At 32.0% G+C, this 13,925-nt stretch overlaps 1 protein-coding gene across 2 annotated transcripts; it reads left to right on the top strand.

Moving 5' to 3' along the window:
• Positions 1-1,660: 1,660 nt before the first annotated feature.
• Positions 1,661-8,476, top strand: LOC110738485 (alpha carbonic anhydrase 7-like). Of its 2 annotated transcripts, XM_021918898.1 has the most exons (7): positions 1,664-1,828; positions 2,021-2,238; positions 2,896-3,002; positions 3,183-3,285; positions 3,445-3,612; positions 7,837-7,890; positions 8,096-8,476. In XM_021918898.1, the coding sequence occupies exons 1-7, from the start codon at positions 1,750-1,752 to the stop codon at positions 8,216-8,218; spliced, it is 852 nt and encodes a 283-aa protein (XP_021774590.1). In that variant the 5' UTR covers positions 1,664-1,749; the 3' UTR covers positions 8,219-8,476. The 2 variants fall into 2 exon arrangements, 1 of the variants encoding a protein (XP_021774590.1); XR_002514628.1 differs by lacking the exons at positions 7,837-7,890; positions 8,096-8,476 and adding an exon at positions 4,771-4,941 and having other exon boundaries at positions 1,661-1,828; positions 3,445-3,911.
• Positions 8,477-13,925: the final 5,449 nt, after the last annotated feature.

Raw genomic sequence — 13,925 nt, 5'->3', positions numbered from 1 at the left:
TCAATACAAAGTATCCCAGTACAGGATTAGTTAAAACAGAGTAGGAAAGAAAGGAAAATAAAAATTCCTATAAAATTATGTAGTTATCTCTATACAATAGAAATGTGAAATTAAATTTAAGATAACCTAAGAAAGGTACTAAAAAAGTCAGTTGTTAGATGCTTTCAAAAAAAAAAAAGTTATTTATTAGATTATTTTTTATTTTGGCAAATAATAAATTAGCTAATAAAGACACTTAGGTCCCATTCTCACCAACTAATTAACATTGTTGGTTTTTGGACGCAACAATGAATTTGATGAAGACAAATACAAGCAATGATGTATAACACAAAATTTTAAATTTTTGTCGTTGACTGATTGGAGAAACTTCACGAGGAGATCAGATATTACATTCCCTCTTCAATCGCACCATACAAGCAAAAACCTTGCGTTAACCATATTATTATTCACATGAGGTTTATACACTTAGACGTTATATTGAATATAGTGACATTAATTTTAACATAATAACTTTAATTTTAACATAGTAGACTTTATTAAAACTTGTGTGACCTTGAATATAATTGTGAACTTAAAGTACGACGTTATGTTGAATATAGTGATCCTAATTTTAACATAGTGACCTCTATTATTCATATCGACCAATATATAAAAAATGTGATTGAAAAAAAAAAATTAACTTCTTATAGTCTTTATGATGCTACAATGACTTTTATTTCAACAAAATAACCTTTGTTTTAATATAGTAACTTTTTTTATTAATAAAATAACCATATTCTCTCTAATATTAGTGGTACATAATTATCAATATAAACCAGGTTAACTTAAGAGTTTGTAACCATACAAAAAGCAAAAATCGTTGAAGGTATGTTGTTCTAAATAGGATTGAATTAAATGAATTTGTACTATTTTGGACACTTCTAGTGATGTGCATATTCTATGAAATATGTGCAGTGTATATATGTAATATAATGATCCAAATATTGACTAATCAATAAGAGTACTACGTAGTACGAAGTACATATGTTCACACACACACATAATATCATATGTTCACACACACGCAAAAAGATATTATGTGTGTGTATGAACACCCTTCGTCATTATTTGCTTGCCTTATTTTTTATTTGGACGGTTTCTTAAAAAATGTCCTTTTTATTAATAAAATAACTTAATTGATTACTATTATATCATATAGATATTAAATGTAGAGAGAACAAATAGAGACAAAGAGAGTAAAATTTTAGTTCAAGTCTTTAACAAAGTTACAAATTAGGCTCTATTCACTTCATCTTAAAAAAATTAATATTCAGTAAAAATAAGTTTCGTTCAGTAAAAATAACTTTCGTTCAGTAAAATTAATTTCATTTCAGTAAAAATAATTTCAGTTCACTAAAAATCAGTAACTTTAAAGAAGAAATATAATAGAAATTCAGTAAAAAATAGTTTCTATTCAGCAAAAATAATTTCAATTTAATAAAATTAATTTCAGTTCAATAAAAATAATTTAAGTTTAGCAAAAATCATTTCAGTTCAATAAAAATAATTTCAATTCAAAAAAAATAAGATGAAGTTAACGGGGCTTTAGATATTGCATATAGAAAAAAAAACAAATAGAGTCGGAGAAAGTAAAATACTTGAATCGAAAAGTTATCCATCCCTAATTTGTCTATAAAAAGATTATATTACATGTACATTTTCAAGCTCAAGATATTCTAAAACACGATTTATTCTATTTCTCAAGGAGAAATGAAGAAATCAACAGTCCTGAAGTTTTTTCTTGTCCTCCTCTTGTCACATGCAACATCAATAATAGCTCAAGAAGTTGGTAAGTCACATACTTAAATGAAACTTGTTGATAGATCATCAAATAATTCATTTGTCCAAAATGTATTGTCACAATGATAGTATAATTTTTAATATTATATTATTACTATAACTAATTTTAGACTGAGATTGTACATATACGATTCCCTATTATGTTGACGATGTTTTACAAAGTTTTATTGAACAATGGCAGAGGACGAGTCGGAATTCAACTACATTCCAGGGGATAAAAGGGGGCCGGAGAACTGGGGAAACATCAAAGAAGAATGGGCGAAATGTAACACCGGCAAAAAACAGTCACCCATCTTCATATATCCCCAGCTACCGGAAAGAATCCCGGAGTCGGAGAGGATCCTAAGGTTTTATCAACCCGGTCGTACAACTCTCAAAAATAGAGGCCACGATGTTAAGGTTAGCTCAACTTTCTCAATCTTAGCAATCAATAATCGGGCTACGTTATAAAATCTAAGGGTTAATTAACATACGAAGTACAAGTTTATAAATTGAACTAAAGCTCATGTTCATGTACTAACCACCTTCCTTTCGAGTTTCATTGAAATTGCGCCTATGGTATTAGCCTATTGCCCCCTACCTCCACAGCTTCATACATGTAACGTTGTCAAGTAGGCTTATTGAATTGCCTTCAGTAAACAACTAACACAATAATATCAAAAGTAATAATTCTCTTATATTGAGTCACGTTACATAAAAAATTGAGTGGTTAAAAAGTTGATTTGCAGGAAAAAAAAACAAAAAAAATGTGTTTGGTATTTAGCTTCTCACTAACTTTCATTTAATGTGGCCAACGATGGAGGTTACTTCGTTAGTGCTATAGGAGTTACTCTGTTAGTGTTACAGGGGTTATTTCATCTATGTTATAAGGTTTACTCAGTAAATATTATAGGGCTTTTTTTGTTCTCTGACAAGAGGCAACCATGGCCAGCCACTTACAAAACGTATTGATATATAGCTTCTAAGAATAGAAGTTGATTTCATTAGTTAAATCAACCCTTATGCATAATTGTATCTAATTTAAATTTTTTTGTATTGCTATAACTCTTCTTGTAGCTTGACTGGACGAACGGAGGTGGAAGGATTCGAATCAATGGCACCGATTATATCCTACAACAATGCCACTGGCACTCTCCGTCGGAGCATGCTATCAATGGAAGGAGGTTTATGCAATGCATTGGCTAACATATTCTTTTCATTCGGAATTAGTTGTCATTAAATAATTTAGCTTGACAATTAAATCCAAACATTTATTTTATTTCTAATTGTTTAACACGTAATTTACTAATATTTTTCTAACAATACAAGTTCACTTTCTTTTGTTAAATTTTTATTTAACATAGGTATGCTTTGGAGGCACACTTTGTACATCAAAGCTTAGACAACAAAATCGCAGTAATTGGATTCCTTTACGATTTTGGGAATCCTGATCCTTTCCTTTCTTCGGTAATCAATTCATTAATAAATAAACATACGAGTAGTTATTCCTTCAAAAAAAAAATAAAACATATATAGGAGTAGGTAATATAAATTGTATTTCTAATAACCAACAAATAAATATTACTAATCGTTCTCTTGACTAGTGTGAGGTTTATATGATCACAGATTGAAGAAGAATTAAGTTTGATCTCAGATAATTCATTGGACGAAATAATGGCTGGTACAGTTCATCCATCAGAGGTTCAAATGGAAGGAAGTAGTTATTATAGATACATGGGCTCACTCACAACCCCTCCTTGTGATGAAGGTATCATTTGGACAATTGAAACCAAGGTATGTGCCTATTTAATATGAAAACATTTTCGATCGTTCCAATATTAACATTTGTCATATAGATATATTCTTTTAACTCTGCATATACCTTAATTGTTTGCTCCATATTCTTATTTGAAGTCAAAGTTTATCAACTTTGACCAATAAACTTTGACTATAAATTTTTGCTGATTTATAAGAAAAAAATATGGTCAAAATTTTTATTTTCAAATTATCAAACGATATACCCGAGCTCAAACTTGAGTACTTGTTAATGACAAGCTAAGCTCAAAACGAACTTCTAATGAACCAATACTGACTTGTTAGCCAGTGGCGGAGCCAGGATTTATAATTCGGGGGGACAAATTTTGGAGGTTAAAGTTTCGGCAAAAATCTCAAGAAAAAAATTGATAACCTAAATTGTTTAATATTTATTTGAAATCACATATGCCAATTATTTCTATATGGAAAAAGAGGGGTAAAAAAGTTTTATTGTATATTAAGAAAATTATCCAACAAAAATGAATAAATTTATATTTGTAAATCCTGTTATGTAATCACATAATTGATAAATACGAATTAATTACCTTATCATAAAGTCAAATAATTATCGTTAAAACAAATTGATGGTAGATATGAAGGGCCAGGGTTTGAGTTACATTCGAAAAAATAAACTCAACTTTTTCAAATCAATCATATTATTAATATGTATTTCGTTAAAACACAGTTACAAACAATTAATTAATAGTAATCTATTTATTAGAAATGTAAAAAAAAAATTGAGTTTAAGCACACTTAGTTAAGCAATAATTAAAAACAAGAAGTAGGAAATAAGAAAAAACATTAAAAATCCTAAAACAAGAAATAGGAAATAAAAAATCAAATTAAAAAGGTTGTTGAAAATTAGAGTATGTAATAAAAAAAACAGGAAGTAGGGGAAAAAAAAAAACAAAAAAGCTGAAAAACAGTAGAGTAGGGAATCGAACCTAGGACCAAAACACAACCTTACTAAGGACTCAACCACCAAACCATATTCAATATTGTGATATCTACTGTAAGTATATGTTATTTATAGCCTTTTACTGTATTTTCTTGATTTTTTTTTTTTTTTAAAAAAACTTTTTTTCCGAAAATGGGGGGACAACTGTCCCCCCTTGTTCTAATGTGGCTCCGCCACTGTTGTTAGCTAGCCAATATGGCTCAGCTCGGGACCACCCCTTACACTTGGGGTTAAAAAAAATGGTGAAATGATCATAAAGACTGACAATAAATAAAGAAAACAAAATACTTCGTACAATTATAGTTGACCTATTCTTTGTCATTAGGAAACAATTTGAACACAAGTTGATTGAATAGATAGAATGATAAGGAAATAACAGAATTCAACATTTTATTTATTTATTTATTTTTTTTTAATTTTTTTTTTAATTTTTTTTTTTGACGTATGCAAAATGAGACAAGTATCAAGTATGTGTAGAAAGAAATGTGAATAAGAATTTAAGAGAACTGAATGCCATACAAATATATAAAATAATTAAAAATGTAAACCTCTCTTTATTTAGGAACTCTTTTTGTATTTAAATAAATAAAACGTTTTGATTTTTTACATTATTCATCTAATTCATTTTAACAAATTTTTGTGATTTATACATAAGAATAAATATAGTCCTGAGGACACTTGTTTAAATCGTTTTAATGAATAGTTTATTACTCCCTCCGTTTTTGTTTTTTTATTCTTTTATTTTTTTTATTTTATGCTAGAGTTGGAATTGCGAGGAGTTTTAGGAGGTTTAATAAAATAAGATGTAGTGGGGTAGATAAGGTAATTATTTTATTGAAAAGTAAAATGGTATAGAGTAAGTGGGGACCATTGAAAGAGTGAGAAATGATAAAGAGTGAGTGAGACCATTAGTGAGTAAAGATATACGTTGTAATACAGAGGGAGTAACATTCAATCGTTATAATTTTTACTGATTCATAACTAAAGATATGACTAGTCAAAGTTTTACATTGACATATATATGTGTACAAGAGAAACATTTCACTTATTTAAATACGGAGGGACAGAGTAGATTTAAATTTGATAGATTGATAGTCGTACAATACAAGAAATAAATTTTATACACTTATATATGGTCTTCAACATTCATAATGAAAATGGTAAAGATGAACAAGGAATGAACATAGATAATAAATCTAATGACCGGTTCAACTAAACAAATTAAACAATAAAGGCTTTGAGAGCGACTTTTTTTTTTATCAATCCTTCTCGATACCTTATAAATTAAGTTAGTTCGTGCAGAATTTAATGGAGAATAGACAAAATAGTCTTTGTTATACGTTTTTTATTCTTTTTTACTTGATTTGTTTCTTTTATAAAGTTTGTTGATGCACAATTTTAACCATTAATAACTTTATTTCTCTATGAGTAAAAAGTACAAAAGTTACAAATTCTGATAATACTTATTGAGACGATTCTAACAAGATCTCAGATAAATATCTTTTTCCTTACGTATAATTCATAAATACGGTCAAAGGAGTAGTTAATAGTGTAAAAGTCAAAGCAGCCAAGTAAAACAGAACGAAGGAAGTATGTTATACCATACCAAATCATCTTATCACATATTCACATTACTCCCTTTTAAATAGAGGTTTAATTATTATTTTATTTCATTTTCACCAATTCGTTTCATAACATTGTAAATTGTCAATTTTTTGTATAAAAATTAAGGTAAATGAAAGAGAAACTAGTAATGTGGACTGGTTTAAGGAAAAAAGAAAAAAAAAGGAGAATAAATAAGAGAGAAAAGTGAGTCATTAAATGTGGCCAATGAGAGGGGCAGGTTTCCTTTTAAACTCGCCCCACTAATTAATATCCCTGCTAATTAATAATCATATATATATATATATATCCTTAATAGAATGTGCTTAGCTAATGTTGTTATTTTTTTTTTTCCATATTTTCCCATAACTTTATTTCAAATATACATAAGAAATGCATGTATTCAATAATTTTTCACAAAATTTTATACGTTTTGCTATTATTTAGCCTATTCATCACTCAGAAGAAAAAGCTAGTGAAGTTACATTTAGTACTCCTAGCTTGTGTCCATTTTACTGGGCCGATTATCCTTTAATTTGGAGTGTGTTATTTTATTTGTCATATTTTCTTGTTAAGATACTTTTTTATTCATAAATTTTCTCTAGATTTACATCTAAAACAACATTTTTTTTTTCTCTAATTTTTTACTTGCATGAAGTATCCACATTAGTATGGGGTTAGTGTTATAAGTAGTTTTCAATGTGTAAGTTTTTTTAAGTGGAAATATTCTCCAACATGGAAAGCATAATATGTTTTGGATGACTTTGTTAACTTGTGTGTGCTATGTGTCACTGACATGTTTTTGGGTCTATTTGGTTGGACTTTGGTCATGGCTTTGTTAGTGGATGATTAGTAGTATATTTATCAAAATATTTACTAATCATAGACTATCACGTGGCACGTGCGCGGGTTAACTATACTGGTTATGTTAATTTAATATTTTTAATTAATTAAATTGATTCGTTTGGATAGGATCATATATGACAGTTATTTTGAGATGAATAACTATAATATATATTAATCTCTATAAATATATCTTTTGCCAGTGTTAAAAAATCAGTTTTTATCTTCTTCTTTCACTTTCAACGTTTCTCACAAAATACCATGTCCATGGAGAATGATGAATTTATGTTGTATTTTTCATTCTAAGTAATAGGAGAATCGTGGGGTAAATTAGCATTATTGTTCCCAACAACATTATATGGGAGGGCTAATATTATCCTAAGGACAGAGTAAACTCGTCTTATTTTTTTTTTTTAGATAGTTTTAGTTTTCTGATTTGTAATTTTTATAACAGTAAGTAAATACATAGGAAATGGTGTAAGATAGAAAATATTAATAGAGAAAATTCTGTTCATGTTGAATAAAAAGATTGTTTATGTAAAGCATGATGCCTAAATTAAAGATTCATATGGTCAATATTTTAAAAGTATTGTGTTTCTTTTAAATAAAGGCCGAGTAAAATAATAAATGCTTCGTATCTTATAAATTTCTGTAATGTGAGCAACTCGGAAATCACACAAATGAGCTTCAACTGTATGTATGTACGTCTGTATAAAAGGCGTGTACATTGTACATAGCATATTAGTATGTGGCAATTATTCATTGATTTTGCTCTAATGGTTTACTTGTCACTAACACAGCTTGGAACTGTTTCAAAAGATCAAGTGAAATTGCTGCGAGATGCTGTTAATGATGTAAGTTCAAACCCTCACAAGTTAAACTTATTCTACTGCTCTTTTCTTTTGGTGCATGAAGAGCCTAAAGGTCATCAACTATTTTCCGCAATAAAAAGACTCAATAATGTAGACGTGATTTCATTATCCTAGGTTGGTCTTTTTGATACAATCACTACACTTTCAATTTGATATAAAATTGTCTCTTCTTCTACCCCTTTTATAGAATGCAAGAGAAAATGCAAGACCATTGCAGCCTTTGAATGGTAGAAGGGTGCGCCTCTTCGATGCAAGACTCCGTGTTGACGACAACAAGACTCTCCGTACACCATATGCGGCATCTATGTAAATAGGTCTGCTAGGCTAGCACCTTCCATGAAATCTAAATGGTTCAAAATGAAAAATGGTATTTATGCTAATTTTACGTATGGATAAATAAAAGGGCATTGGTTGATTATAAACCCTATGCCGAAATATCAATAAGGAGACATCCTCTTCATGTATATAAAGTGTTATTGTGTACTGCTACAACCATCTTTGTACCTAAGGGAAAACTTGTGGGAAACTATTTAAATTTTACTCGCTTTGTTGTTTATTAAGTGTCTTAATTTGACTTGCCCTTTAACTAAAGTATTTTGCATTACATATACTCATAATATATAAGCTGTGGCGGATTCAGGAATTTAGCTATGGGGGTATGGAATTAGACTTGTTAAAACAATTTATAACACACAAAATTGGCATATACTAGAATTTCAATAACTTATTAATTCCACACTCTTTTTCTTATTTAGCATTGCATGTAATCCATCCCCCTTAAATTTTGTTCATAATTGAACAAAACAAATAAACCAATTACTAGTATATAAATTAAAGGTTACCCTTATATAAAGATTTCAGCCATATAATTTTGAGTTAACGACTATACATATACACTTAGTATAAAAGAGGAAATTTCCTTTCTTTCTCTAAAAAATAAACGCTCTCCCTTCTCTCTTCAACAAAGAAAACTCCTTTTCCCTGTTTCACATGCCGCCGCCGGCCAGAGCAACGCTGCTCATCTACGGTCGTCGGCGAGCATCCTTAAAAAGTCTTTGGTCAGGTTTAGCGACGCTTCTTCCCAAAGCTAACCCATACCAGGTCTTAAAGAAGCAGTAAGCGAATTTTAGTTCGCCACCATCGTCACTGGTTATCGGCAAAACTAGAAGGTCATGGGATTCGACAACCTTGGGTCCTTTTCAAAGCTTTCCCAATTGCCGCCATTGATAATTTCACCGGTAAAGGTAAAGGTTAGGGTAAGGGTTTCTTGTTTGGATTAGGATTTTTTGCTTACGGGCTATCGAATTTGGTTAGACAAGGGTTTTGGTTTTAAATCGGAGCTAACTTCATCACTGTCGTGTGTAATTTCGAATTGAACGAAATTAGACGGTAAAGGTAAAGATTAGGTTAGGGTTTCTTCTTTGGTTTCTTAGCCTTTTTTATCTTAGCCTACCTGTTACCATGTTTAGCTTCTTGGTGTGTATTAGTCTTCTTTTCAGTTTGTGGGAGTTAAGTTTATGGTTTAGTATGTACTGTGGCTTTCTTGCTATTACGTATTGCCGAAAATGTGATGTGCTTCGATGCAACCTTCTTTGTTCCATTTGGGTTTGGTCGTGTGTACTCTTGTGGTTTTACTGGGGTTTAGGGGTGTGTTAACCTCTTCTTTCAGTGTTTTGGCATTCGGGCTCGGGTAATTTTGGCGTTTGTGGTTTCTTGTGGACTGTTTTGGTTTGTGAGGTTGATCTTGGCTTGTTGTTTGTGTTGTTACCTCTTTTGATTTCTCTAATCAAAAAATATTTGGAAGTTTATCCCTTGGTATCCTTCATTTCAGTTTAGCAATGGATTTTCAATCCATTACTTTGAAAAACCTTTTATCTCAACCCTGCTCCCCAACATGGGGGCTCTCATAAGTTTCTTGTGCGGGTTTTTAGTGTGGTAATGATCTTTTCTTTAGAGAAGAGATCAAAGATATCCACAATTAAAGGTACCAAGTCCCCTTTTACTTGTAAAAGTGACTCAGTTTGAGCTGTCAAGTCAGGGTCGTCTTGTTTTCCTACCCTTTTTACCTACTATTCAGGACTATTCGTTTGATTTGGGGCTTGTGTTGTTTTTTGCCAAAAACTATGTGGTCTCTGCTGTTTCGTCCATTTTTCAGGTTTTATGGAATGAGGGATACGAAGCCAACAATGGTAAAATTTGGTATCTCCTTAAGCAAGCTCGAAGTCTTCTACTGGGTTTTTTGGTTCAGCTGGTTCTTGTAACGATGTTGTATTGTAGTTGTATCTGTAATGTTGGTACCATGTTGGTACCATTGAAGCTAGTAAGGCTTCATTGGGTTGTTTACCAAACTTGTAAGTAGCATAATTTAATTCAGTTTAACTAATCACATACACTTAGTATAAAAGATTTGTAAACAAATGAAATAACATCAAAAGTAATTACTAGTATATACTTTAAAGTTTCAAATTACAAAATTTCCACCTTTCAAAAAAAATTTCAAAATTGAGAGTTAATGATTGGTTATCTTTCTATGATGATCTACTGATTTAGATTGGTTCTTCCATGTTCTCATATATTTACTAGCCCTATATATGCCAAAAATCATGTAATTTTTACATTTATTTTCTTTAACTATTTATTAAATATTGTCACGCATATACATTGAGAGCTAATACACGTTAAAAATTAAAAATTAGACAAAAGAAAAACTTAATTTAGAGCTTAGGGACATTAAACCTTTTTAGTATGATACGTAAGATCGGTTAAATTAGGATCTGAATCCTCTATCCAACTATTGTATCCCATTTTATATCCCATTGAATTTAATTGGTCCAAACCATTTACATAATTTATATACTAGTTCTTATCTCTCTCTCTTTTTTTTTCCCGAATACAATTATGTTTAATTCAACCCTTTTTTTTTCCTTTATACAATTACTTTTTCCCCCCTTACAAAATTAAGACAAAAATATTCTCAATTTTTTCTTGTACAAGTATGTTATATACCTTTAAAAAAGGTGTTGATCTTCTTGATCATTATATGTTTGTTGGGCTCCAATTGTTGACATTTGTCCCTATTGTTCCGTGTGAGTTCCGGTAACTTGTGTCTTGGGATTGACAAAGGTTTATCGGCAATTAAGCACCTGCACTGGCAACGTGAATTAGCTAACCCGGGGAATTATTCGGGGATAACCGCTCCGATGTTAAAGTTAGCAACTGATGAGAAGAGTAAGAAAGGATCGGAGACGAGAAAGTGTTTAAGAGATAGAGAGAGAGAGTGTGTGTGTTAGAGAGATAAAGATCGTACCTTAATCATGAATTATGCTTGGGTATTTATAGGAAAACAACCAAGCTGGTGCCACTTATCGACATAGGTGGCATATGGACTTAGTAAGCAGCAGGTGCCTACTTGGTCATAAGCAGCTCTCAACATGGATATAATAGGAGCTGTTATGGAGAGTATGTCGATAATAGTAATAAATATAGTAATAATATTGAGTAATTCAGTAATAATCATGGCGGTGTTGGAACCATCCTGTACAACTAGCCCCTCAAGTGATGACGTCTGTGCAAATAACGTTCTCGCTTGTCGGCGTCCCAGAAAGGATTGGTGGACGGTGCAAACATCGCAAAAATTTTATGAAAGAATATAATTTAAACAAAGTCAATCATTTCATCCTTAGGAGACTAAGTTCTCAGTGAACTCAATCATTTCAACCTTAGGAGACTGAGTTCTCAACGAACTAAATCATTTCAACTTTAGGAGACTGAGTTCTTAATGAACTCAATCATTTCAACCTTAGGAGACTGAGTTCTCAATGAACTCGATCATGTCAACCTTAGGAGACTGAGTTCTCAATGAACTCAATCATTTCAACCTTAGGAGACTGAGATGTTGCATTAAAAATCTCCGATTTGCCCACCAAGTGAGCATATCCGAAGTGGGATGTGCTCAATTGGAATAGTTAGGCTGGCATTAAAAAATCTTCGATTTGCCCCCCTAGTGAGCATATCCGAAGTGGGATGTGCTCATTTGGAATAGCTAAGCCGACATTAAAAATCTCCGATTTTCCCCCCAAGTGAGCATATTCGAAATGGGATGTGCTCATTGGATTAATGAGTTTGAGAGTAAAAAAGAAAGGGGTATAGTGGGACAGTGAAAAAATGAGCGAGAAAACGTTTGAAATAGTAAGGCACGTGTCAAGGATCTAAAACGGGTTGTTGAAAAGGCACTTTTTCCCAGCCGTAGGATTACTTGTAACAAATGTCACATCAACCACCACTGTTTATTGATGTATACATACCCAAAATGAATAATTTTCACACATTTCAACTCTCTTAATTATCGTAAAAATTTTCTCAAATTGTACCAGAGATCAGCGAGCATAATTGCGCACCTAAGGATCAAATTTTAAAAGAAAAATCCTGCATTATGATTGATGCCTATTCACATGAAGTTTGCTAGTGGCTTGATTTCGTCGTATAACGAGGAATCGGAACTTTAAGAGGTAAAAACCCTAACTTTCATTTGTGTTTTAGTCAATGCTTGCCATTTGAGACAAATTTTTGCAATTATTCCTTTTCTTTAATAATAAGCCTGGATCCGGAAAAAATTCGAATGAAGGGTAAAGCCGAAGAGGCTGCCCGTTTACACCATTATCCTCAGCGCACGAGAAGGAAGCTTCCTATCGGCATAAATTTCTTGGCAACGCTGAAAAGTCTCTACGTCCTAATAATCCTGAGATTTGAAAACGTGGAGATTGTTAATATTAAACCTCTAAGTGTGAGGAGGGTAGCCCGTTGTTGGGGATCTGACTTCCTCTATGCCCATGGCCCTTTAAAGCCTAGGACTTTATACTTTTAAAAGTGTGCTAGGATTTGATTTTCTGACTGTTTAAGGGACCTTGAATTAGAATTGATTCTATCATTACGCTTTTTTGTAAGAAACTAGTAAGGAGTCGCCAATGAGTTTTAGGAAAACTCATAAACCTCATTTATGCCCTTCTCCCAAGTAGAGTTCAAGGGATATTCAGCATGAATCATAAGTTTACCCATGTCCAACTTGGTCTACTAAACAAAAAATGAGTTCGGGAGCGAGGGTACTAAAATAATGTTCCCTTTAAGGGGGAATCTCTATCCTAGCCCAAGTGTGGGCTCTACTATCTCTTCCTTTTTCACAATTTCATCACCAAAAAATATATGCAACTTGATACCTAAAACTTAGTTAATTGATTTTATTTACAAGCATTAATAACATAAAGATTACATCACAACAAATATCATTATTCTTTGTTATTCAAATTCGTGAAAAGAACAAGAAATAAACAATATTCGCCTTGACTTAGGTGATAAAACAATCAATTAATTATTCAAATTCTAGTCTTGATTAACGCAAGAATACTATGTGAAATTAATTAATTAAAGTTTATTTAAGGTAATCAATCATCACTAATTAATTAATTAAAAGTTGTTTAAGCAAGAAAAGAAAGGTGGTTTATCTAAGTGCTCAGGATTTTACCACTTCTCCTTGCTAGATATTCGTTTAGAACACTTATGGACTGCTTCTTGTTCGAGAACCTCCACCATAAGAACAAATAATTAAAGGGGTGAGTGTTTGGGAGAAGGGGATGATTAGTGCATAAGCTCACAAGTTCCTGCTGACATGTTAGGTTAATTTCTGTGTCTTTCAAAGCTCATATTGAATTCCTATTTTTAGGGAATGGGTGAGTTTAGGGTTTTGAACATTCTGCCGCAGCAGGTGGCGCGCGCAACTCAACAGGTTGCGCAAGGCTACTGCGCGCAAGTGATTAAGCTGCGCTGATCATGGCAGCGCAACCTATGGTCTTGCGCGTGCCTTTAGGTAAGATTCAATTCTGTATATTTATGAAATTCTGAATCTTCCGCAAGCACACCACTAGAGGTTGCGCTTGGTGTCACGCGCAACCTTCTGAGTTACACGCGCCGGGCCAGCGCAACTCAAGGAGTTGCGCGCGGTTTTTCCTGCGGCAACCCTAGAT

The sequence above is a fragment of the Chenopodium quinoa genome, unplaced genomic scaffold (genome assembly GCF_001683475.1).
Source record: "Chenopodium quinoa cultivar QQ74 unplaced genomic scaffold, ASM168347v1, whole genome shotgun sequence".
Classification (NCBI taxonomy): domain Eukaryota; kingdom Viridiplantae; phylum Streptophyta; class Magnoliopsida; order Caryophyllales; family Amaranthaceae; genus Chenopodium; species Chenopodium quinoa.
Note: the sequence above shows the minus strand (reverse complement) of the source record. Positions and strands in the feature narration are given on the sequence as shown.